The sequence below is a fragment of the Globicephala melas genome, chromosome X, assembly GCF_963455315.2.
Source record: "Globicephala melas chromosome X, mGloMel1.2, whole genome shotgun sequence".
Taxonomy (NCBI): Eukaryota; Metazoa; Chordata; class Mammalia; order Artiodactyla; family Delphinidae; genus Globicephala; species Globicephala melas.
The window spans coordinates 93,711,566-93,739,027 of NC_083335.1; the positions used below are offsets into that span (position 1 = coordinate 93,711,566).

The following is a 27,462-nucleotide window of genomic DNA, read 5'->3' on the forward strand; positions in this document are numbered from 1 at the left end:
TGCGCCACCAGGGAAGCCCTGATGCTACTCTTGATGTGCATTTGGGTTATTGCTAGTTTTATGTTATAAGAAACAGTGCTGTTGGGACGATCCTTGTTCATTTCTCTGGAGCGATGTGCAGGAATTTCTCTAGGATAAATACTTAGGAGTGGAATGGCTGGATCATAGTACATATATAACTTTGACTTTCTTCAGTAATACCAAATGATTTACTAAAGAGATTGTACCCATTTAAAGCACCAATGTGTGTTTCTACTGCTCAACACCCTTATCAGCACTTGATCTTGTCAGATTTTCAAATGTTTGCCAACTTGGTTTGGTGTGAAATGGTTATCACTGTGGTTTTCACCATTATTATTGAGATTTTAGTAATAATATAATAGTCATCATAATGTGGCTATGAATTCTCATGGGAAAGTTTTTTCTTCCTCCACTCAGTGCCCATGTACAAGACAAGAACTTATCTTTGTAACCCTGGTACACAGGATGGATTTATTTCTAGTTCATTATTTACACTGAGTGTGTAGACATTTGGAATATCAGCTTTGTGTAGGGAGATGGTGAGGGGAGTTGGGACATCTTTTTTTTTTTTTTTTAAGAAGACAATCATAGCCGCCATTTATTGAGAACTCTTTAAGAGGAGGTCTTGGCAGTCTCTCTATATAAATAAGTTTAGTTTTCATAGTTTTTATTTCTTTTAATTTTTTCTTTTATTTATTTCTTTTATACAGCAGGTTCTTATTCGTTATCTATTTTATACATATTAGTGTATACATGTCAATCCCAATCTCCCAATTCATCACACCACCCCCACCCCCGACCCCTGCTTTCCCTCCTTGGTGTCCATACGTTTGTTCTCTACATCTGTGTCTCTACTTCTGCCCTGAAAACTGCTTCATCTGTACCATTTGTCTAGGTTCCACATATATGCGTTAACATACGATATTTGTTTGTCTCTTTCTGACTTACTTCACTCTGTATGACAGTCTCTAGGTCTATCCACGTCTCTACAAGTGACCCAATTTCGTTCCTTTTTATGGCTGAGTAATATTCCATTGTATATATGTACCACATCTTCTTTATCCATTCATCTGTCGATGGACACTTAGGTTGCTTCCATGACCTGGCTATTGTAAATAGTGCTGCAATGAACATTGGGGTGCATGTGTCTTTTTGAATTATGGTTTTCTCTGGGAATATACCCAGGAGTGGGATTGCTGGGTCATATGGTAATTCTATTTTTAGTTTTTTAAGGAACCTCCATACTGTTCTCCATAGTGGCTGTATCAATTTACATTCCCACCAACAGTGCAAGAGTGTTCCCTTTTCTCCGCACCCTCTCCAGCATTTATTGTTTGTAGATTTTTTGATGATGGCCATTCTGACCAGTGTGAGGTGATACCTTATTGTAGTTTCGATTTGCATTTCTCTAATTATTAGTGATGTTGAGCTAACGACTCTCTGCGGCCTGGGGGTTGGGGACCCCTGTGTTAAGGCATTATGTAAGTATGAGAGTGGATAAATGCCTTAGTTGATAGGTATTACTTTATCAAAGATTACTTTAGCAAAGATTACTTTATCAATTTTTAAAAAAATTCCTTTATTAAATCAAAGTTGATTATCAATTTGGAATCCCTAGGTAAGTCATGTAATGCACTTATTTTCAAATTCTTTCTATTGCTACCAGCAGTAAGAAATATATTTTACATCACAGTCCAGAGCACACAGTTGCATGTGCACACACACTAACACACACACACAGTATGTCATCACACCTAAGACTCCAGTGGTTGTCAAAGGCATCGTTATTTTAAATACCACTAAGAAAGAAAGAAGTGATGCCAATTAAATTACGCCATTCCATCGATTATAAAGGTCATCGTGAGTTCAGAGAAATTAAAATGTAAAAAAATGCTTTTTTAGAATCAGTGAAATATTATATATATAATATACATAATTATATTACTGAGCCAGAAGTTTCATAAACCTTTAGTATATATAGTGACTGTTTATCCTCATTCTGATCTAATGTATTTTATTAAAAATAAAGCTGATCTCCCATAAAAAGGAATGAAATAATGTCATTTGCAGCAACATGGTTGGACCTAGAGATTGTCATACTGAGTGAAGTAAGTCAGACAGAGAAAGACAAGTATCATATGATGTCACTTATATGTGGAATCTAAAAAAAAAAAGGATACAGGGACTTCCCTGGTGGTCCAGTGGTTAAGAATCCTCCTTCCAATGCAGGGGACACGGGTTTGATCCCTGGTCGGGGAACTAAGATCCCACATGCCGCGGGGCAACTAAGCCTGTGCGCCACAGCTACTGAGCCCGTGTGCTGCAAACTACAGAGCCCGTGTGCCACAAAACACAGAGCCTACAGGCTCTGGAGCCCACCCGCAGCAACTAGAGAGAAGCCCGCACGCCGCAACGAAAGAGCCCACATGCTGCAACGAAGATCCCGCAGCTAAGACCTGATGCAGCCAAAAATGAAATGAAAAATTTTTTTTAAAAAAAGGATACAAATGAACTTATCTACAAAAGAGAAATGAGAGTTACAGATGTAGAAAACAAACTTATGGTTACCAGGGGGTAAGGGGGGTAAGGGATAAATTAGGAGATTGGGAGTGACATATACACACTACTATATATAAAATAGATAATTAGTAAGGACCTACTGTTATAGCACAGGGAACTTTACTCAATACTCTGTAATGGCCTATGTGGGAAAAGAACCTAAAAAAGAGTGGATATATGTATACGTATAACTGATTCACTTTGCTGTACACCTGAAACTAACACATTATAAATCAACTATACTCCAATAAAAATTTAAAAAAAAAGCTGATCCCACTAAATTTGTTGAACAGCACACGAAGCTGTTTTAAATATGAGCTACACTATTGTTTTGAAATAAGGAATTGGAGGTTATGTTCTGAGACTGATTTCTTATCCCAAATCAGAGGTCGTACCATATCCTTTGGTCATTCATTTCATTCAAATGTGAACCGATGGCCTGCTATTTAAGTCAGACCTCTTGATGGTAAGTGACAGAAACCCATCTTGAACCAGCTTTGGCCAAAGGGAGGTTTTGTTTTCTGTAAGGGCAGGGGTATGCTGGTGGGCCCAAGGCATAATGGAACCAAGGGCTCAAATACCGTGAGATCGCTCTTTCTCTCCCTCTATCTCTGTTTTGTCCCTGCTTTTCTGCGATGATTTCATTCTCTTGGATTCGCATTCTCTACGAGACTTAACCTTTGTCATTGGCATATACAGGGATCATAGCTTCTTTTTACCACTGTATTTTCCTTTTACCATATTTTACGACCAGAGAAAAATCCTCTGAAGGATCTGATCGTTCCAGCTTGATTCCCGTGATTGTCCGTGTGGTCAGGGGTTAGGAAAAAGCCATCTCCGCTAGAAGCATGTGGGTAGCATGGGGGAATGGTACAGTTCTCGAGAAGGAGGGGTCCTGTTTCCCTCAGAAGAACACAGTGGATGCCCAGCACACCTAGAAAGGGGTGGCATCAGGCATTGTGCATTGGCGTTTAGCCACTCCCACGAGGTAGTACACGAGGCTTGCTGATTAGCATGTTGAAACCCAGAATTGCCATCAGTTCAGGTCCACCTTCTTTTCTCCCCAGAGTTTGAGCCTCCCAGTGAAGGTAATAATAACTGACAGCAGCCAGTGTGTGACTGTCAGTTCAAGGACACTGGGTGGAAAATCATGCTTTCAAAATCCAAGAGAGAAACTACCCGGGAAAGAAACCATTCTACTTCTCATCACAGCAGAGCACGAAAGGCTTCAAGTGAAGTCCAGGTTTTCATCCTTGGGTGATGGTGTTCCATCCTCTGTCAGGGAGCCAGAGAATGTTCCAGAAGGATGAAGCCTCAGGTTTCAGCTGAACAGGCTGCAGCCTGTCACAGACAATCCTATGATGTTTATTTAAGGGATGTTTTCTGGCAGTGTCTTTCCTCACTTCTCTCTTTCTCTCTCTCTCCCTACCCCCGTCCAGTCTGTCTGCCTGTCTCTCTCCCTTTAATCTACATTTTGTCATTCTACAGCCATGCAGTTAGATGCTTGCCCTACTGCCCTCAGTACACACTGCTGCAGTTTTATTTTATTTTCTTAGTATCTCTCTTTCCTGAATCCTGTTCTTCTCAGTTTTGCTACAATGTTCCAGAATTTTGTAAATTATACCACTGGTTTACTGCCAAGAACGATGTGCCAATTGCAGCTTTATTTGGGCAGCTTTTTTGAATCTTAAATACGGTATCTGTTTCTGTAAGTATAGCCTTCACTCGGGGAGATGGTGTCTCGCTTTGATGCTGGTGGAACAGCTCCAGCAGATCAGGGGTATGTAGACGAAAGTCTCGAGGGGAAGAAGCCTTTTGAGGAACTCTGGGTGGAGCGGTGCTTTGTTCACTGAAGCTCTAAGAGAGCAAGGATGTGTCTCCCAGATCCTCTCGATCAAACAACAGACAAGAGTTTATGAGATTTGTGGATGTGGCTTTTGTCTAATGGAGTGAACTCCAAGAGATTCACAGGAGACCCACAAAGCTCTTAATGAGTTATATATTCAGAAATATTATCAACATAACTTCCCTGAGAAGTTTTCTGTCTACCTGGGAAGACAGAACCTACACACATCTGAAACAACTTCTGAAAAATCCAAACCCGTATAAGATCAGTGCTAATCCAAAAATAGGACAGAGCATGTGATTGTGAATAGACTTTAAAGTGAAGATTAGAAAAGACCAACTTAGAGGAGCTAGGCTTTGAAATAGCTTTTAAATCAGCAAAGGGGCTGAGAGGAGGGGAAGGGCTTTTCAGGTGGGTTGTGTAAAGGCAGAGAGACAGAAACAAGAAGTTGTGAAACGGCACAGGATTTATGATCAGAAGAGTTCAATCCTTGTTTGCCTTGTACTTGATATTCATTTCATTCTCTGAGCTGACATCAGAGCATGAACAAGGTTGCAAAGGGTTGCTGCCCTCCCCACCTATACATGCTAGTCCCTGAATGATACCTCCCTCATGGGATTGCCCTAGGCCTTACTTATAGAGGCAATGAAAATGAAGGAATCTGGTGAAGGTGTCATGCACCATGCTCATGGTTTATTACCAGTTGGAGGAGAACTACCATGATCCCAACTAGAGGTTGACTATAGCAATGTTCAGAGGGGACATAATTTGAAAACATGTACTGCACTCTTCTCCCCGTTACTGTCACTCCCTTTTACAGATGAGCAAACTGAGGCTCAGGAAAGGAAAGTGGCTTCCTCAGTCAATACCATAGAATTAGTGGAGGAGCTGGAACTTAATCCCAGGTCTCTTTCAATTGCATCCTACCAGAGAGGATGGCCAAGCGCGACTGAGGAAGCTCAGTCCCTGCTTGGCGTCTCATGGGCTATAGAACATCCAGGTCCTGAACAAATCAGGGTGAAGCAAAGGCTTCCCTTACTGCCCCCAGAAGCCTTTCTCGGATAGTCAGGTATCTTCCTTTGGAGGGAAGAAACAGAATTAACTAGACAAGGCTCTTATTACCTATGGGTGTTTCAAAATATTCTAAATCACTGTTTTTCCAATTATTTTGACTAAGACCCATAAGAAGAAATATATACCGTGACCTATTATTTGGGTTAATATAGTATTTATTGTCCAATCAGAACACTTTTGAGTGTGAGGGCGTGCTAGTGATAATAATGCCGGGACAACAGACACAAAATCAGACTGTCTCATGCAAACTGGGGATGCCCTACTGCACGTGCACCTATATAATTAAAACATAAGTTGCACAAAGTAGTATTTATCTTTAATATGTGCAATGAACCCTGACATTTTCAATTCTGTTCTATTTCCCTCTGAAAATACTAGTTACGACATTAAATTGGGTCAAAAGTTTGAAACGCTACTCTAGTTGATTGTTGGTACATGTGAGGGCTTTGGGATGGTGATGGGGAGGGGAAAAGAGGAGGGTGTATAGTGAAGTGAATGTCCGAGATGTACTGTAAACTTGTCCCATCTGAATATTTTCGTGGATGTTCTCCTCCAAGAAAAATACTGGTAATAAACATTGCCTTCAGTCTACTCCCCACGATTAGCAAAAGGTTTATTTAGATCCATCTTTCTGGATCCCCTTGTTCCACTTGGGACGGGCATCGTCTCTGTGTACTTCCGCCACCCCCTTTTCTTACCCTTGGGCTTTTATCTGTTAGTCTGCCCCTGATTTAGAGGTGTAAAGCTTCCAAGGAAGAGGGTCTCATTTACAGTATCTGGCCCTCTGTGTACTCGCTCCTATATCTTGGAGTTGAAGCGGATGCTCTTGAAAAGCTAAATTGTCTTCTCTGCTCCACTCCTTCAAACACACACATTTATACACAACTCCTGGACACCTCTCCTCTGTCTCAAAACTTTGCCAAGACATAACAGAGCAAGTCTTGCCTGCCAGTCGGGCACGTGAGACTCACATCTGGGCTTCTTCAATCAATGGTCCCCCGTATATTAGGACTAGCTAAGAAGCCCTTGCAAATTTACCCACGGAGGAGAGAAGGGTTACCACTCTACCCTCTGTCCACCCTTCCTCAGGCTCTCCCAAAATGTTGGAACGCTTGTAAGTGTTAGCAAAAGCCACAGAATGCGAGAGACTCAGAAGTAATGCTTCACAGCAGTAAAATAAGGCTCCCATTTTGTAAAGATCTTTAGGACGTGAAGACATATAGAGAAACACAGGGGTTTTCCTGCCTCAAAGGATAAACTATGTAATATCTTGAGACTGAAAGTCACTTATTCCTAAAGCAGATTTTATCACCCAGTCATACGAATTCACGGACTAAACTTGACAACAGTTCATTTTACTAGAGAGGATTGAGTATGTGGCTTTTCCTGGTGGTTATTAAATTGAATGTATATATATATTTTTTCCTAAATCGTAACTCATACAAGATGGTTTAGACAGAGGAATTTAAAAACACACAGAGAAAAATTTGGTGGCACTAAGATTCCTGACTATGCTTAATGGTTTAATGCTGTTCCCTAGAAGCAGAGTCTGTGATTTGCAGGGGGACTGCTCTCAGGGAAAAGATGTCAGTGAAGAGGGGAAGGGAAAAAGACCCAAGGAAGGATACAGTCTCAGGTAAAATCTATCACCGTAAGGTCCTCAGCCACATAAATCCTGCAGGCTTGTACTTCCACCCACACCCCCTTTTTTGTTTTTAAAACAAATGCTGCTTCTTATATCAGAATTTGTGTACATTACAGTCTGGTCATGGCTTAGCTGGCTCAGGGTTTCTCATGAGGTTGCAGTCAAGTTGTTGCCTTGGCCTGAGGTTTAATCTGAAGGCTCGACGTGTGTGTATGTGTGTGTGTGTAGATCTTCTTCCAACCTTATTCACATGATTATTGGCAGGCTTTGGTTCCTCACCACATGCGCTTCTCCATATGGGACTCCATCAAGACTTGGCAGTTGGCATGCCCCAGGATGCGTGATCCAAGAAAGACAGTGAGAGAATGTCCAAGATGGAAACCACAGTCCTTTTATATCTCAGAAGAGATATAACATCCCTTCTGCTATATTCTTTTCATTAGAAGCAAAGTCAATAAGTCCATCCCAATACGGGAGAGTTATACAAAGGTATGAATTCTGGGAGAAAGGGATCACGGGGGGCTGCGTATCACAGTCTACCCTCTGGCACCCAGTGATCCATGTCCTTCCCACATGCAAAATACACTCATGCCCTCCCAAGGTCCCTAAAAGTCTTATCCCATTGTAGCATCAGCTGGAAGTCCAGAATCTCATCATCTCAATCAGGGCCAGGCGGGGATGAGGCGCCTTCTATGTACTTCCTTAACTGTAACTGCTTGAATACAGTTCTCCTCTATCTGTAGACTTGTAAAACCAAAGAGGTATCTTCTCCCCACATACCCAACCTACGATGGTTGAATAGCCGTAATATAACTGCTGTAGAGATTCCTGTTAAAAATGGGGTTAAATGGGAGGCATAAAGGAGTCACTGTTCCATAGAAGTCCTGAAATCTAGCTGGCCAAGTTTTGGTAGTTCTTTCTTCAGGCCTCACAGTCTGGAAAGAATTCTTTATGGTTCTCTGCTCTATTCTCTACGCTCTTGATTCCACCCTCTAAGCAATCTTTCCTTTTCCAGGAAGGGTAACACCTATTTACAGCTAAGCAGCTCTATGAGCCTGTTTCCTGACAGTAGAATTCTGGGAGTTCAAAGGGCTCTCCTCACTCTATAATGTCTCTGTCCCCCTCAGTCATGTTGGTAATATTTCTGAATATATACCTCATTAAGCACTTTGTGGGTCTCCTGTCCATTAGACATTCTGTCCATTAGACAGAAGCCACGTCCACAAATCTCACAGACAAACTCTTCTCCGTTGTTTCTTTGAGAGGATCTGGGAGACACACCTTTACTCTCTAAAGGGACTCTTGTATGGCTGAAAGTACTCTGAAGCACCACCTTGACTTAACAAAGGATTTGACGGTCATATCCTTGGCTTTATCTGTAGGCTGTGTTTTCCTGGCAGTGCCCTGGATTTGATCTTTGTTCAGAAGCCATTCAAATGTCCTTTTGACTTTACTACAGTTGCGGTGTAGCCCCTTTGGCAAATCATTTGCTAGCACTAAATCATCTGGTTCCCGTAAATGAATACCCTGTGGCTTCCAACAGTGCAAAATACCTTTTCCTTTTTCTTAAAATTTATTTATTTATTTTAATTTATTTATTTTTGGCTGTGTTGGGTCTTCATTGCTGCGTGCAGGCGTTCTCTAGTTGCGGCCAGCTGAGCTGGGGCTACTCTTCATTGCAGTGCGTGGCCTTCTCATTGCGGTGGCTTCTCTTGTTGCGGAGCACAGGTTCTAGGCACGTGGGCTTCAGTAGTTGTGGCACGCAGGCTCAGTAGTTGTGGCTCGCGGGCTTAGTTGCTCCGCAGCATGTGGGATCTTCCCAGACCAGGGATCGAACCCGTGTCCCCTGCATTGGCAGGCGGATTCTTAACCACTGTGCTGCCAGGGAAGTGCGCAAAATACCTTTTTCTAAACATCCAAATCTCCAGTATTGTCACCGTTCAAATTTATATCCTGAAGCTATACTGTGTGGGATAAAACCATTCCAGACATACGAGCATAATGGCACATGATTTATATGTCATAAGAAACATGAGGCAGATTTTTCTCTTTTTTTCCAACATTTGTCAGCTACCAATTCTGAATCATATGCTAGGTATACAAGGCAAATTAGACATGGTTCTCACCATTGAGCAATTTAGAGACATGATTTATCTCCACAAAATATATATTTTTAAATTAAGTCTAGACCTATGCTGTCTAGTATGGTAACCACTAGCCACATGGCTGTAAAAATTTAAATTAATTAAAGTTCAATGAAATAAAAAATGTATCCCCCCAGTTGTACTAGCCATATTTCAAGTGCTTAATGATCACACGTGGCTAGTGGCTATCCTATTGTACGGCATAGATATAGAGCATGTCCATCATTGCAGAAAGTTCCATTGGATAACAATAAACTAGAGAAGAAAGCAGTAAGATCTAATAAAGATAAGCACTCATCCTTGTTTTAAATATATTTGTCCCTCCTCTCCCATACTAAAAAGTTTCAGATGTCAAGGAGATACTGCATACTTCTTTAGTAAATACTCTAACATGCTTCATAATAAAGAATGCTGTAAAACCATGATTCTTAATAATTTTTTGGATCACAGACCCTTATTAAAATCTACTAAAAGTTAGCAAGTTTTTCCCCAGGAAAGTATATTCATGTACCAAAAAGCATGTCCAATTGCAAGGGGTTCATGGACTCCCCCAAAGCGCTTCCATTGTTCCTCTAGGAGGCCAGGGACTCAAGTTAAGAATCTTTACTGCGAAGTGAGTTTGATTTTCCCATTGACTTTCAGTATAAAATTGATGATGCAGTTTACTATTAAATATGATGACTCCTGATAGTAATAAAATTATTATTAGAATAAGGATGATGAGGGGGAAAAACAAAAATTTCTGACAAAAGTTAAGAATGTATAGCTATCTTCAGAATAATTAAAAAATAAACCCAACCCTTTGAGCTAAAACTTTAACACAGAACCAGCAAACCTGTCAACTTGCATCATGTATCACAGTCAATACAGGAATGTAGTTTAGCAAATTGGCTACATCTTCCATTAGTTTCAAATGCTCCCTCTACCCACCACCGTCACAATGAAAAAACTTTTAGGGTGATGAAAAGAGCAGTCTAGCCTTCTAAATCTAAATCCCTGGTGTAATTCTAATACATTTAATAGATATTTCTTAAGAGTGTGTTGGTTGCCTCAATGGTGTTAACTACCTGGACATACTGGATGAAAGGGTGGGATTCAATGGACCAGGAAGACCCTTCTTTGAACTTTGGAAAAAAAGGAGTGACTATTTCTTTGCAAATCTGTTGATTTAGATGAAGTTTCTGCAAGGAGAGCAGAATTATAAATGGAATTGGCTCCAGGTATGGCTGAGGGACAGAATCCTACATGGCACTGAGTTTCTGATTTCTGAGCCAATGTAGAATTTGTATTTGTGTAGAAGAAGCACTGAAGCATTCTTTCCAAAGAGTGGTAATCTGAACCACATGAGGACTGATTAATTGTTTTCATGATAAAACCTCAATTAACCAGAATTCTAAAGGGACAGCCTTTTGTAAATAAAGAAGAGTTTGTTAGGAAACCTCCCTCTCTCCTTCCCTGCCAACTTCTCTCTCTCTTTTTATTCCTTTCTTTCTATTTTAACCCTGTGGAAAATCTTCCTCTAATATGTGTGAATTTCCTTTGCTGCTTTAGTGAGCTTTAATACGTACAGTCTGCTGAACATAAGTTAGTCAGTGGTCTTTGATCTTATTGTATCCTTCATGATGTCCATTTTGTAGACTAGTCATCATTTTTTATAGAAGTGGATATATGAGTTTAGGCTGAATATAAACTGGGATTCTGGGGGAAGGGGTAGCTAATATCCGTTTATTTTGTATTCTCTTATCTCCTGTCAGTAATAGGCAGTAAATTTCCTGTTCATTTGTGAATCAGTTTGAATGCATTAAGCTGCAAGTGACAGTGCTATTCACAATGGCTTAAATTGAAAGGACATTTATTATTGACCTAGCAAGAAGTATGGAGGTAGGATGTCTAGGGTTGATTTAGTAGCCCAATAAAGTCATCACAGACCCCAGGTTCTTTTAATAGTTCCACTCTACCATCCTCAGCCAAAAACCTTTTGTCCTGAGACATCTTACCTCATGGTTGCAAAATGGCTGCTGTAGCTTCAGGCATTTATCCTTACACCATAGCTTCCAAAGCAGGAAGGGAGAAAAGAGGGCAAAAGAGTTTTCTTGTGCACTTTTCTCTTTTATCAGGGGGAAAGTCTTTTCCATAAGCCCTGTTCCCCCAAAGCAGACATATTTTTCCTTGTCACTGGCCAATACTGGGTTTCATGCCTACCCCTGGAACAATCATTGGCAAAGGGGAATTTATGACTTAGAGTCATCACAGTGCAAGATAGGCAGAGAGAGATAATGAGTGGTTGTGATCTAAGTGGAGGTGGATGGACCAATATAAGTGTGCTACTAATCAAGTTGCTAATCAAGGTAACCTCTTGAGATCATCTGAACTGTCTGCCTTGCAGGCTCTAATTTAAGTAAAGGCAGTAGTGAGAATGCCTGGTTTGGGGTTTCAATGGGCTTTCCAAAGAAACAACTGAGGGCTTCCCTGGTGGCACAGTGGTTGAGAATCCGCCTGCCAATGCAGGGGACACGGGTTTGAGCCCTGGTCCGGGAAGGTCCCACCTGCCGCGGAGCAACTAAGCCTGTGCTCCACAACTACTGAGCCTGTGCTCTAGAGCCCGTGAGCCACAACTACTGAGCCCATGTGCCACAACTACTGAAGCCCGCACGCCTAGAGCCCATGCTCCGCAACAAGAGAAGCCACCGCAGTGAGAAGCCCGCGCACCACAACAAAGAGTAGCTCCCGCTCGCCTCAACTAGAGAAACCCACGCGCAGCAACAAAGACCCAACACAGCCAAAAATAAAAAAAACAAAGAACTGAGCAAGCCAAAACAAGATGGAGCAATAGTTAAAAAAAAAAAAGAAACAAATGAACAGAAGAGCTGCTTTACTCTGCCAGGGACGCTGCTACCTTGGGGGTGGTGACGCGAACCATCTTTATATCTCCTTTTGACTCATTGTAAAGACTTGTCTCATGGTGTAACCAGGAGGGTTCCTCTCTTTAGGCAAACATTTACCACTCTTCAAATGACACCAGAGTTGAGCTTGTGGTCTTGAATCTGTGGTTTAACAATGCATGTAGTTTATTCCTGACGTGCCTGGTGAAGGCAAATGGAGAAAACTCAGAACCCAGAGTATAGAAATCCAGTTTCTGACAGTCGGCCCTGAACTTGTTTGTGTAACAATCCTCTTAGATGTGTAACAAGGCTTTGGCATGTGAGGACTTGCAATAACCTCGTAAAAGAGAATGTTCTTATCTGTGATGGTTGCGGTCCCTGCTGGTAAATGTGTGATCAAGATGGTGTTAACTCAACAGTCAGTGATCAGACTAGGAAGCCTAGGAGGAAAGATCTCTAAATGTAAGATTATCGCTTTGAAGTTTGGGGCCTGGTACTGCTTTAAAGATTAAGTATCTACCATTTACTGGAATTCAATATTTAACAGGTTAAAAATGAGTCAGTTCCAACTTCCAAATGAGTTTAAATTTTGAAATTAAGCACAGACTTTCTCTATGAGGCTGTTGTTTTCAAGGGTAGCAAGACTCATCACGCAATTTGACTTTAGCCATGCCTCGGTGAGAGGTTTTGAATAAACAGCCACATCATCAGTTTCAACACTCATCTCCTACAGATATACCAAGACAGCTTTATATTTCTTTGTCATTAAGATAAGACATTTGATTTTCCTCCTTATCCTCCACCCAAGTTCATTTCATACAATGGACTGATTCTCAGGTAACATAAACGCCCACTTCTACCAGGTTTTCCTTGATTGCTGGAGAAAGTCTGGGCCGTATCTGAGTTATACACATTTTACTGCGTCTCCTCTGGCATGAGACTCATAGCCATCGGCCTCTTCTCAGAGTGAAGTTGACTTTCTTTCAATTCCGAGTCGAGAATTTCAGTTGGCACGTGGTGATTCCAAAACCATTTGAGGCTCATCTTGATTGGCTCTGGTGATCTCAGCCCAGCCAGGTTCACTCTGAGAGGTCCCCTGTCCCTTCACGAATGGCCACAAAAGCTTTTACTCTTGGCTGTGCGTTCTAATAGCCCCTCTTGCATGGACTGTGCCAAAGCAGTGCTTCAAAAATATTCGTCCGTATCATGTGGCTTTTCTTGCTGCAGTTTCTGTTCTTTTTTATTGTAGGATCTGGAGACTCACCACTAGAAGACGATGAAGTCGCGTATTCACACGCTAGATATAAAGGTGAATGCTTTGCTTATGTGCTAATGAAGACCTGCTGATGCCAGGAGGACTTTCCTTTTTGCCCTGCAGAGCAGACTATAATAAAGTGACCAGACAACACATTTTAAGTTCTAATTACCTGTCGAGAAAACAAAATGTTTTAAAATTAATATGCATACGCTCCCATTTGAAAGAAAATACAGAAAAACAAATGAAAGAAAACAAAAAGCATTTGGAAATATCTGAAGTGCTGTCCTTCAGCACCCCAGTGGTCATTTTATTCTCATCAGTGTCTTTACTGTCCTTACTTCTGCAAAGCCAAGCTCTAGCTGATTAAAGTGAAAATCAAGCCATGAGTTCTACCTGATTCATACATTACAGCCAGAATCGTCCAGAGTAAACCATCCAAGGTCAAATCTGGACCCAGTGCTGCTAATGTACTGAGATGAATGAGGAATGAGAAAACTTGATTTTCATAAGCTCATTTCATTGTGCTCTTTCTGAGTCTGGCTTGGCTCCTGAAATGATGAGTAAAGTGTGTTGCCCAATGAAACTTTAATGATAAAGAACTCCACCTGTACACATTTCCAGCAATCCACCCCCTCCAGCAGGTGTAAAAAGCCTAAACAAGAACCTTCTATGCAGGCTCAGGTAAGTATGTCCATAAATATTTTCTAATGGTGAGTCGTTTCTCTGAAGCTTTGGGAGCCCTGAGAAAAGTGAGGGTAAATTTAGATGATTTCTCTCTGAATTCAGTTCCTTTTACAGTTGAGAAATAATTTGAAGACCATTGATTAATAAAGTTCTATTGTGGCATTTTGCCCAGGAAATGTATCTGCGTTCCGGCAGGAGGACACTCCCCTGCTCTGTCGTGATATGTCTGAGTTATAAGAGAATCAGGGTAGTACTGGTCAGCCTTTGGTTGGAGAGAGTCCGTTGTTTTCCACACAAGTGAACAACCTTTGCTAATATAATGACTGGTGTCTATGTCCAGGTGTTTCCCACCATGTTCCACGCTTGCTTATGACCTGTGAATACAGATACTCATTCCTATCCACAGCTCCTATATTACTGCCTCAGGAATTAACCAATCCAGCAAAGCACAAACTTGGTAATTAGATGTTTGGGGTAAGGTGGTAGTCTGATTCCTAACACTTTTTTTTTTAACATCTTTATTGGAGTATAATTGCTTTGCAACGGCGTGTTAGTTTCTGCTTTATAACAAAGTGAATCAGCTATACATATACATACCTAACACTTCTTAATTGAGAGTTTTGAAAAATCTTTTTTTTTTCGAGTCCCTTATTGAAAAATCTTCCTAAAACACACGCGTGCACGTGTGACCCTTCACATGTCCAAGAGGGGTTATATAGTGCCCTCAGATTATTGTTCTCAATGTTCATCCTTGCTTCGCAGCACTGCAAGTGTGGAAGGTAAACCAGATGTAGGAAAATATGTGCCTGGCCTAGAGCTTACCTGGAATGTTTAAGAATAAATACTTCTTAGGAAATTGTTTTCATTGTCATTTTTTTTTAGTTTTAAAACTTAGAGGCAAACCATTGTCCGTTGGGAGATTAGTTCTAGATCCTTAGGCCCCTATACAGTGTCTGGCACATACTCAGTAAATGTTTTTTTTGAATTAAATTGATAATTTATAAAATTTATCAAAGAAAAAAGAAAGTGAAGTGTAACCAACATTTAATGTGGCAAGCATTGCTTTTGATTCTTTTACTTGGAATGCCATCCTGTCTTCACACTAATTGAGGGAAGGAGGAAGGAGCGTAGAGATATGTTGTTATTATTTACAGATGAAGGAACCGCAGAGTAGAGAGGGGAGGTGACTTGCGCAGACTCACACAGCTAGCAAACGTTATGTTTGAGTCTGAAATCCAGATGTTTTAGCTCAACATTTAGAGTTCACTCCTTGGTCTGCTACGTGACACTGCTTACCCCAGGAGCTCCACAATGGCCCAGGGAGATGAAAAATTTTTCCTGAATAATCGATTTAGATGTCTCCCTAAATAAACCCTGTCTTAATTAAAGCAGCATAAGAGCTTCCTTTCTCTAAACCTCTATGTTAAATGTTTCGCTAATTCACTTTTAACTCATGCTATTTGCATGCACTTCAAATTCAAGTCACTCACTGAATTTTTAATTCTTATCACTGCAGAGCTGTTAAAATGTCAAAATATCTTCCAAAGGTTTGTCTTGGAAAGTAATCCAAAAGAAATTCCTTTTGCAAATAAATAAAAACAAGATTTTTTTCCCTCCACATGTTGACAACAGCACAGCTCTTGGATGCGTAGGCAGCTCCGCTGGAAGGATTTGAAGACTCAAAATAGCTGAGTAAAAAAAGTCTGCTAATTGCATGGTTGTACTGAAATATGCGAATTTGTAATATATGTATATGCAGGTCATTCTCTAATGGACCTGCTGCCTTAAATATTTGTCCTGGGCACATTTGTGGAAAAGACAACCATAATGTGTGTGTGCTAAGAATCGCAGGTCTGCTGCCTCATATTAGTTTACTCTAAAATCGTGCCCCTCGGGCTTCCCTGGTGGCACAGTGGTTAAGAATCCGCCTGCCAATGCTGGGGACACAGGTTCGAGCCCTGGTCCAGGAAGATCCCACATGCCGCAGAGCAACTAAGCCCGTGCACCACAACTACTGAGCCTGTGCTCTAGAGCCCGCAAGCCACAACTGCTGAGCCCGTGTGCCACAACTACTGAAGCCCGCGCACCTAGAGCCCGTGCTCCGCAACAAGAGAAGCCACCGCACTGAGAAGCCTGCGCACCCCAACGAAGACCCAACGCAGCCAAAAATAAATAAATTTAAAAATGAAAAAATAAAATCGTGCCCCTCCTAAACTCACGCCAAAGTCCAGAAGCTGGAGGATGTGTTTTCAACATTTGAGCGAAAAACAAGTAGAGAATTGGACGCTCTTCCAGTTTGTACATCTGTGGAATTGTGATCAGGACCCAGAATGTAAAAAGGATTTGCCTTTAGCTGAAAGGTTTACAAGAGACTATCCAAAGTTATCAGTCAGAAGAAGGATTAAGGAAGTAGGCATGGGTGTGAGAGGGGTAGGAGATCAGAGAGGAATAAGAATTTGAATCATACAACTTCAAAGCTAGATGGGACCTTTTTTATTTTGACATTTTAGCACCTATATAAATATAAAATTTAATCAGAATAAAAATAACCATTGTAGATGGGACTTTGAAAATAATCTCATCCATTCCTCTCTTGTATAGACTATGAATATGGGTCCCTGAAAATTTTTTTGAATTGTCCAGGTTACTAGGAGATGATAGATAATATCTGCCCAGGCCTCTTGACTCTGCCCAGTATCCACCATACTCCGCTAGCTCACTGTTTTCATTGTCTCCCTCTGGGTCTCCCATATTCATTCTCACCTCATCACCCTTCTGCCCTCTCCAATGGGGATTTCATTTTCTCTCTCTGGAGCCCAGTTCTCAATCAAGGATTTCACAGTTTGGCCTGTGAGATGGTGACAAAAGGGTAGTGAAGGGGACCAGTTGGCAAGAGAAGAAGAGGCTAGAGCTGGGGAAGCACAGAAGCCTTGCAGTCCAGCAGGGGAATAGGGCAGACAGGGAAACTAAGAGGAAGTGAGGCAGTGGGGAAGTTAGGAGGAAGGGGTGGGGGAGAGGACAAAGACAAAGAGGTCAGGCGACAGATGACTTTTAAGATTTAACACCGTGAGGGCTTCCCTGGTGGCGCAGTGGTTGAGAGTCCGCCTGCCGATGCAGGGGACGCGGGTTCGTGCCCCGGTCCGGGAAGATCCCACATGCCGCGGAGCGGCTGGGCCCGTGAGCCATGGCCGCTGAGCCTGTGCGTCCGGAGCCTGTGCTCCGCAGCGGGGGAGGCCACAGTGGTGAGAGGCCCTCGTACCGCAAAAAAAAAAAAAAAAAAAAAAAAAGTGCTTCTTTGAGCTTGAAAACACCAAGTGCATTTTGGAGTTTCCTTGTGGGTGGTCTTTCCTATTACAGTTGGAAAAGAGGCAGAAAGAGAGAGGGGGAGAGAAATATACCTCACTTCTAGTAGTCATAGAAGCCAGTAGGTTCCAAATGTTAGTCTAATTTGAGTGGTAGGCATCTATGGATTTTTCCAGAATTTATCTTAAGGACTTTTGATTATAGAAGAAATATCCACAACTTGGCAGTGCTAAGCAAACATACCCCAAACTGTGATCTTGAAATCTCTTAGCTTCATGGCTTACCTGGAGCCATCACCAAAGAAAGAACTGAAACATTTAAAATTAGTTCAATAATTCTTTATAGGACTTCCCTGGTGGCGCAGTGGTTAAGAATCCGCCTGCCAATGCAGGGGACACAGGTTCGAGCCCTGCTCCGGGAAGATCCCACATGCCCGGAGCAACTAAGCCCGTGCGCCACAACTACTGAGCCTGTGCTCTAGAGCCCGTGAGCCACAATTACTGAAACCCGCGAGCCACAACTACTGAAGCCCGTGCGCCTAGAGCCCTTGCTCCGCAACAAGAGAAACCACCGCAATGAGAAGCCCGCGCACCGCAACGAAGAGTAGCCCCCGCTTGCCACAACTAGAGAAAGCCCGCGTGTAGCAACGAAGACCCAACACAGCCAAAAATAAATAAATAAATTTTAAAAAATTCTTTTATACTTAGAGGAAAATAATGGAGATATGTATGCTGTTTTGTACTTTACTTCAGGGTCCAGATTTTTTCTCATTTAAAAATGTTAGCATATACAGACTAGATGTATAAACCCAAGAGGAAGGAAACTTTGTTCAAGGAAGGCCTGGAGGCTTAGCGTAAGCTCTTGCAAGACTGCATCCAAGAGATCAAACTTAATCAGCTGTAGGCTAAGCGTGGGGCATCACTTCTCCCCAGAAAGTCCAGGAAATACTGCTTGAGTCCTGACGGTAGCACCCACTTGAAGCTGTCTGCAAAACATTATATGATGAAAATATTAGGCAAAGGAGATGTCAAAGCACATAAGTAAAAAAAAAAAAAAAAAAAAACAGTCCATGCACGAGACCTGGACAGAACTGTTGGTTTTCATGGCTGAGAAGCAGCCAGAAACACATCATCAGAAGAGAATTCCTGGCAAAGTCAAACAGGGGATTTCCTCCTTCTTGGCCACATGATGGCGCACGAACTTCACTCACTGTCAGCTCAGGTGCTGGGGTGCAGGGAGAAGCTGGCAGCCCTAGGGAGGGGGCTCCTGTTCAAGGCGTGGAGAGCCTGACGGGCTTGAGGGAGCCAGTCTCTGTTCCCCATTGACTGTACGGTGGCCACTGTGGGAGCTTTCGAGGAGCTAGTCTTGCCCTACTAATTTTATGGCCCTCAGCGACACCTTCCAAAGGCCCAGGGGAGAGGTTCTGCTTTAATAGTGTCATCCTAAGCTGTGCTCTGGGCAACTACGAGACCAAAATCAAAACACCCTGGAACTTTGCCATTGGAGAAGGGTGTCATCTCTTACCTAAATGGGGCTTAACTGGGGACATCTGAAAAAGGAGGTCGCTTCCCAATGGGGAGAAATTGTTCTGTGACGTTAAGCCCAAATTATATCCTGTGGCAAAACCCTGGAAATTGTTGCTTCGTTCACATTGATTAGGATCGTATTAAATGCTTTTACAGTGAATATGATACAGACTTGGAAAAAAATCTAAATTAACCAATTATTGACTCCCCCGCCACTCTGTATGGATGGCTGGGGTTAAGGTTCACAATGGTAACAGTTGCTCTCAAGGGAATTACGTATCTAGTTAAGGGAAATATTCAAAAGAACAAGCATTCATTGAACGTTCACTATGTGCTAGGCACTCTGCTAGATGCTTGATATGCATTGTTTTTTCAGTCCTTGTAAGAGGACTTGTAAGAGTCCTATGACATAGGTAGAGGTATTGACTCAGAGAGGTTAAGTAACTTGTCCAAGATCACACAGCTACTAATGGAGGAACCTGGACCCATATTCGTATATGTCTGACACCTACTCCCATGATCATAACCTCCCCACCCAGAGACAACTTAAAAGACATGGGGCACTATTTGGAGGTCCAAAATCTGGAATGCAGCCAGCCAGGGGCTTCGAGAGTGAAGAGACACATTTTCTGAAGATGTCACTTGCTAGTTCTCCTCTCCTTTGTTTCTGCTACCTGTAGATACCCCGTGGTGCTCCCCCATCAAGGTGAAGTACGGGGATGTGTACTGCAGGGCCCCTCAGGGAGGATACTACAAAACAGCCCTGGGAACCAGGTGTGACATTCGCTGCCAGAAGGGCTACGAGCTGCATGGCTCTTCCCAGCTGATCTGCCAGTCAAACAGACGGTGGTCGGACAAGGTCATCTGCAAGCGTGAGTAGCCCGGCCCCATGTTGGGGCCTCGGGGCCATTCGGGGCCAAAGTTCTTTTGCTCTGAGATCAGGGATTTTTACTGAATGCTTTGTGGTCTTTGATGAGAAAAACTCCCCTTGTGAGCAGAAGCCATGCGTTAGTTCCTAAGATATGGCGGAAGTAAGATGACACATTTCAGACAGAGGGGTGCGATCAGCTGTTTGGAAAGGGGGAGAGAACAGAGGTCTGTTTAGCAAAGTGCTGGCCCCAGCAAAGGGTTTGGGGATTGAAAAACAAACAAGACACACAGGTAAAGACACACTCTGCCATCAGGGGTCCCACAGAATAGCATTAGAGACAGACGTGTAAAACCGACCATAAGAATGGTGCTCTGCCATGGACTCCTGGTAGTAGACACAAGCGTCCTCCCAAGGAGTGGAACTTAGGGAGGCAAGGAGAGAATTACCGCGGAAGGATGCTGATTCCATGAAAGGCGCTGTGCCTCGGGGGAGAAGGTTGGAAGCACATTTCAGGGGCTGACTTTTAGCTTCCTGGAAAGTCATCTCATGTGGGAAACTGCAAGTGACACAGCATCGTTGAAGTGCATTTTAGAGGCCATTGCCGTTCAAAAACGCTATGATGGAGCGCCTGCTGCGTGCCAAGCGTTTCACATATGTGCAATTTTTGCAACAGTGCTGTTGATATGGGTGCCATTACTTTATTGTTGGGAAACTGAGGTTGGGGTCTGCAGCCGTGTGATCCAGTCTAGGCAGACTACGCCTCTGGGTGACTATAGTGAACACTTTCAGTGCTTCCCCCACATGTCCCTGGATGCCCTGCTACCAGTTCCGTGTGTCCATCCCCCAGCTTCTGGGCGCTTTGCTCTTAATGACTTGCACCTTCGGTTGATCTTCTACCAAGGAAGAAGAGGCTCTGCGCCTTCAGAGGACTGCTTTCTTCGTTCTGACAGGGAGAGCATTCCCCATGGGCAGCCTGTAGCTGCCCAGTACTGACTGGTAAAGGATTAGGAAAGCCCAGCTGCCCTGCCTGGAGGCAGGGCAGACTCAGGCATCACTCACGCTCCAGATCTTCCCTGCGGAATCAGGCTGAGGCTGACTTTGCCTGAGTTGCTACCTTGCCCCGCTACCTCCCCTCCCCCGTCCTGCCTCCCCCACCCTTCACTGGTCTCCCCTGGGAGCACTTTCTTAATCACTTGCACACAAATCCTGGTCTCAGCGTCTCTTTCTGAGGAGCCCAGCATAAGACCGTGGTTTAGCTGGGATGCCAACCCAAGCCAGTCTGGTGTAAAACTTTGTGTCCCTTCTGTGTGACATGCAACCATTGTTACCAAATGCAAGTTCATGTGCCTGTTGCACAGTGAGGCCAAACAAATCGAAACATCGGAGTTTGGAGCAGAGAAAGGTTATTGCAGGACCAAGCAAGGAGAACGAGTGGCTCGAGCCCAAACCCACCGCCCCACCAACTCCTTGAAAGGGTTCAGCACAGCATTTTTAAAGGCCAGGTGAGGGAGGGGTGTTGCAGGGTCCACAATTCAGCTTGTACACAATTCTCTGATTGGCTGACGGTGAGGAAACGGAGGTTAACATTCTAGGCGCCAGAAGGTCTGGGGGCTACGTGCTCATGATCATCAAGTAGTTAATTCCTTCCATTTGGTGGTGGTTTTAGCATCTGAAAAACTCAGGGAATATGCATCAGATGCTATTATCTGGGTCTTCAGAGAGGAGCTACAGCAGAGGGTATGGGGGAGGGGTCTGCCCCAGGAAGGGCCCATAGGGTCCCGCTCGGTTACACTATCTATCATTTCTCTACTTCTATCAGTTATATTTCAATTAACTTCACCCTATGCTTTCAGAGCTTCCGGACTCTGAAACTCCATGAACAAAATCTAAGTAATGCTGAATCTCTGGTTTTCTCTTTCTCAGAAAAGCGATGTCCTACCCTTGCCATGCCAGCAAATGGAGGGTTTAAGTGCGTCGACGGTGCCTACTTTAACTCCCGGTGTGAGTACTATTGCTCGCCAGGATACACATTGAAAGGGGAGCAGACAGTCACGTGTATGGACAACAAGGCGTGGAGTGGCCGACCAGCCTCCTGTGTTGGTAAGAGAATATCGCCAGCCCTCAGGAGGCGCCTGCTTTGGGAGGAGCAGGGGGTGTCCGTACAGTGGATTTTTAAGGAAGCATCCGTGTCCCGAATGTAAAGCATAAGCACCCCGTTTTGCTTTCAGTGGTTCTCTTCATCCCTATTTCTCTGGCTCATTGCAGACCTAGCCTCAGTCTCTACGCTAGAGTTGACTTCACGGCTCATGGCTTTCCTCTGACTTTTGTCTCTCTCTTGGATTGCCGTTGAGGCAGCTGGAGGCTGGCAGAGGTACGGGGTAATCCCGCTGCTTTAGTTCAGGGATCTGCCCTGTAGCACTGAGCAGAGTTTTTGACATTGGCCGGACATTCCCGCAGAGAGCATCTCTGTGTCTTTCAGCGGGCAGACGTAGTTCCGTTGTCATCGACTCCGGTAGTCAGCAAACACTCAGTTTGTAAACTGGAAAGGATTTGGCTATTTTACCTTAGTCTGGATTTGTTGGGCAAATAGTAGTTCTTAGTTCTTTTTTTTTTTTAACATCTTTATTGGGGTACAATTGCTTTACAATGGTGTGTCAGTTTCTGCTCTACAACAAAGTGAATCAGTTATACATATACACATGTTCCCATATCCCCTCCCTCTTGCGTCTCCCTCCCTCCCACCCTCCCTATCCCACCCCTCTAGGTGGTCACAAAGCACGGAGCTGATCTCCCTGTGCTATGCGGCTGCTTCCCACTAGCTGTCTACCTTACGTTTGGTAGTGTATATATGTTCTTAGTTCTTAGTTGTGGTTCGGGGAGCTGGAAATCTTTACAAATGCAGATTCATGGCTCCACCCCAGACCTGCTGAATCAGAAACTCTGGGGATGGGCCCCAGCACTTGGTGCTTTCATGAGCCTCGCAGGGCATTTCAAAGTGCTTTAAGAGAGAGCCGCTGATCTGAGGCAGTGCTTCTCCAACTTGGGAATCACCTGGGAAACTTGGTAAAAATGCAGCTTCTGATTCAGTAGATCTGGGGTGTAGCCTGGGATTCTCTAGGGCAAGGTTTCTGAATCTTGAAACAAGGGACATTTGGGGTCAGATAATTATCCGTCCTGGGGTCCCGTCTTTTGTACTCCAGGATGCTTAGCAGAGCCGTGGCTTTTACCCACTAGATGCCAGTAACATCTCCCCCCAACTCCCACTTGTGACAACCAAAAATGTCTTCAGACGTTGTCAAATGTCCCCTGGAGAGAGGAGAGGAAGGAGAAAAATCACTCCCCCCAACTCCTTGAGAATCACCCATCTAGGGGCAGTGGGTCCCTTCTCCCCACCCCCGCCCCTGCTACTTATTAGAATCACCTGAGTATCTTTTCGAACCTAGCCATGCCTTGGTCCAACCCTAGAGATTCTGATTCAATTAGTCTGATGTGGGACAGCTGGAGGAGGTGAGGGGCATTCTAAAAGCTTCCCAGGTGGTTTTCATATGCAGCCAGGCTCCAGGACCATTGTCTGAGAGCAGTAGATCTGGTCCCCTGATCAGAAACATCAACATCAGAAATGCAGATTTCTGGACATGCAGGATTGCTGGATTCTGATGCTCTAAAGGTTGAGAACCTGCCTTAGAAGATCAAATTTGGGAAGAACTTTAGTACCTTTTTACTCAAAATAGTGCCCAGCAGTTTCAGCACCAGCAGGAAGCCTGTTGGAAATGGAGAATCTTGGGACCCATCCGAAGCTGGCAGGTCAAAATCCATATTTTAAGAAGATCCCCAGGGGATTCCTATGTCCTTTAAACGTTGGGGCAGACTGCTCTGGGACAGTGGTTTTCAACTTTGGCTGCCATTTAAATCTGAATATCTGGGGCCCTGGTATTTTTCCAAAACTCCCCCAAGTAGTTGAAAACCGCTGTCCCAGGAGACTATTTACTCATAAAGCGTTAGAGCTGCCAGGACCCACCGCAGCAGAACATTCTAGTCCAATCCCCCGTCTACGGATGAGGCCTGAGAGGTCACCTGACTGGCTTGACGTTGTGTAGAGCCAAGCCTATGTCTCCAGGCTTTCAGGCTCAAAGTCCCTGGATCCGGAGACAGCTCTGGCACTGAGGTGCCGAGGCAGCTGGCCACAGGAGCCTGGCTCCTGCCCTGCTTGGGTCTGCCCATCCTCCAGAGAGTCCTTCAGCTCAGTCTGCCCGTGTGCTTTACCCCAAGGACTCCTTCCTGACTGCTCAGAGCCTGGAGCAGATACTTCAGGAATGAGACTGAAACTGGATGCTACCCTCTGGGGGCAGTTGTACACCAACTCCTCTGGCCTTGGTCCCCAGGGTGTGTTCATGATGGTACCACTGTCCACTGTATCCCCTGGCAGCATCAGCCGTTCTTACTCTGCAGTTATGTGGTTAATGAGCTATAGCCAGGGGACCTGGCCAAGATATTCTTGCAGGAAGGGGGACCCCTTCCAGGGCCCGAGCGTGGGCTCTTGTCTAACACCCGGAAATGAGTTGTCCGAGGAGATACACGTGCTGACAAAGCAGAAGAATTTATTGGGAAGGGGCGCCTGGGAGGAGAGCAGGAGGGTAAAGGAACCCAGGAGAACGGCTCTGCCACGTGGCTCGCAGTCTCAGGTTTCATGGTGGTGATGTTAGCTTTCTGGGTTGTCTCTGGCCAATCATCTTGCTCGTGCTTGGTCTGACTCAGGGTCCTGCCTGGTGGCGCACGCATCTCTCAGCCAAGATGGATTCCAGCGTGAGGGTTTCTGGGAGGTTAGGGCAGGACATATCGTCTCCTCCCTCCTCCTTTCAGCCCCTCCCGAATTCTTCCAGGTTAGTTGTTTTTTTTTTTTTTTTGGCTGCGTTTGGGTCTTTGTTGCTGCGCGTGGGCTTTCTCTAGTTGTGGCAAGCGGGGCTACTCTTCGTTGTGGTGTGCAGGCTTCTCATTGTGGTGGCTTCTCTTGTTGTGGAGCACGGGCTCTAGGCTCGAGGGCTTCAGTAGTTGTGGCACGTGGGCTCAGTAGTTGTGGCTCCTGAGCTCTAGAGCGCAGGCTCAGTAGTTGTGGTGCACGGGCTTCATTGCTCGGCGGCATGCGGGATCTTCCCGGACCAGGGCTCGAACCCACGTCCCCTACGTTGGCAGATGGATTCCTAACCACTGTACCACCAGGGAAGTACCCAGTTTAGTTTTACAAACATACTATGGGCTGGCATGTCTTGTCCTCCCTCCTTTTGGCCCCTCCCGAATTCGCCCGGTTAGTTTTCAGCAGCAGCGCTGCGTTCTTTGTCGGGACCTCCTGCTGTGAGACAACCCAGGCAAGCGGTTGTCATCGTGCCTGGCCAAGGCAGGCAGTTTTGGTCAATGGTTCCCTACCAATGCGAGCAAAAACCTTCTACATCAGAATCACAGCCTGGACCTTACCTTGTATCCATCTGACAAGAGCACCAGGTCCAGATAATTACTCAGATAACCGACTCAGATTTATTCCGAGCTTCTCTTTTTCTAGGATTTAGGTAGGAGTTTGAATTGATCGGTAACTGGGAAGACAGAAACCATTCTAGGTATTTCCAGCAGAGGAGAATTTAATAAGGGGCATTGGTTACAAAAACATAGGAAGAGCTGGAGGAGCAAAAGAGGAAAAACATTGTTACGAGGGATTAGTTACAGCAGAAACCCATAGCAACCGAGGGCTAGGGGAGCAAAAGTGGCCTGGTAGTGTTACCCCAAATCCAGAAGCTCATGCTGATGTTGACATGTCTGTACCTGACACCATCATGGATGGGAATGAAGCCAGGGGCCCAGGAAGCCCTCACTGAAGCCCCTACCAGAGCATAATGGCTTCCATCTTCTTCCTGCCTTCTATTCTCATGAGAGTGCCTCCCATTGGCAAACCTAGCTGGTACCCAGCTGGCAGAAGGAGTCCAAGAAATGTCATTTCGTGACTTTTAGCACAGGCAGTAAAAGGGAGATGATAGAAACACTGAGCACCAACAGAATCTTCGGCACAGCAACCATTTGCTGAGGTCTTAGACATCTCCCCGTGAATCGCTGTACTTCTCGGCAAGGAGAAGAACGCAGAGCAGCCCCGCTCAGCCAGTGCAGGTAGGATAGCGCCCAGGCTGTGAGCTCTGGACACGCTCCTTTGGAAGGACATGACTTCAGGCCAGATGTTCAGGTCAGAAGAGCCCATCGCAGATGTTGCTTTCACTCTCTCCCCTATGACTTGGTATGTGCAAGCTAGCTCTTCGAAACAAGCCCTCCCCCCCATTTTGGACTCTCTCTTTCCTCACATTGGAAGGGCCAGAGGTGATGGGATGGGAGGAGATACACATCTTCATGCTGAGCAAGCTTTGGCAGAATCTTCTAGGGATCACACTGTTCAGATGTCCAGATTGTGTGCAACAGTGCAAAGAAAATGCTGATTATTCGCAAAAAGCAACAAGCATGTCTTAAGCCAGACCAGATGTGCCTGGAACCTTCCCAGAGGGAGAGAGAAAGAACTAAGAAATGAACCGCAGTTTCAGGGCATTTATCTTAGAGCGGGCCGGGGCAAGGTTCAGGCATCTTTGGGGGAAGGGGAATTTGTGCGTGCAGTGAGGGGGGGGTGGGTAATGGTGAAAAGGGGACCCGTGAGCCACAAGAGAGCAATGAGCTCCCAGGAAAAGGAGAGAAATGGACAAAGCAAGCAGGCAATTCTTTCTTAGATTTTGTGACAGATAAGCTGGAGCTTGTCCCCGGTGAATTTTACTGCAGGGCTGTCATGGATACTTTTGGCTTTAAATGTATTATTAAATTCGTTTAATGACTTTGTTTGTGTGTTGGCAAGGCTCAGGGGTCCTTGAGCACAGCTCAGAGCCTCAGCCTAGTTTAGGAGCTGACACATGGTGGCCGAGCGTTTCCCAGATTTCCACACAGCCTTGAACAGTGCCTCTGGGCCAGAGCTGTACTGAGTGCTGAGGAAATCGTCTCAGTTCTCCTCCAGATCTGGAGGGAAGAGAGAACACTGGGCTTCCTTTTCACTCTGAGGTGGTGGTCTTTTCACTTTTCACTCTGTGGTCTGGCTAATTTGAAAGGACCGCAAGTTAAAACTCATTCTCTTAGGCAGCCCACACTCTGGCAGTGGGCTCAAATCCATGGTTATTTCAGAAACAGATATAGATAGAAAGCAGTCAGTGTGGGAGAGACAACATACTGCAAATTGCAGGAGGGTAAAATATTTAGAGAGCCGCAACTTCCATTGATATAAAAAAAAGTAAACCATAGAATGTAATAACTATTGTTTGGGGGGATTTTTTTTTCTTTTTTCCATTTTTAGTTCATTTCGGTTACATTGGCATTTAGATAGAACAATGGACAGTTAGAATTACAAGGCCCCATCTAGAGACCAGATTTTGAGTAGACACACGATTTCTCCTTTAGACCAACGGTTTTTCCTAGGCCAAAAGAGAAAGAGACCAAAATTCAAGTAAGTTTAAAATCCATGGGCAATGAAAACCGAGCAGGTATCTTTGGACGTGAAGGGAGCCCCATTTCGTTTTTTTAACAGAGGTCCACATACAAACCAACTTGGTTTTTGGAATTACTCTTTGCTTGTTTTATAT

At 44.3% G+C, this 27,462-nt stretch overlaps 1 protein-coding gene across 2 annotated transcripts in view; it reads left to right on the plus strand.

The window, feature by feature from the left end:
• SRPX (sushi repeat containing protein X-linked) overlaps positions 1-27,462 on the plus strand; it is a 99,424-nt gene that overhangs the window by 30,272 nt on the left and 41,690 nt on the right. The window contains exons 2-4 of one of the 2 annotated variants that reach the window (XM_030834892.2): positions 13,421-13,480; positions 19,623-19,814; positions 21,737-21,913. In XM_030834892.2, coding sequence (XP_030690752.1) covers positions 13,421-13,480; positions 19,623-19,814; positions 21,737-21,913 — 429 coding nt within the window. The remainder of the gene's footprint in view (positions 1-13,420; positions 13,481-19,622; positions 19,815-21,736; positions 21,914-27,462) is intronic. The other variant, XM_030834893.2, reaches the window with a different exon arrangement.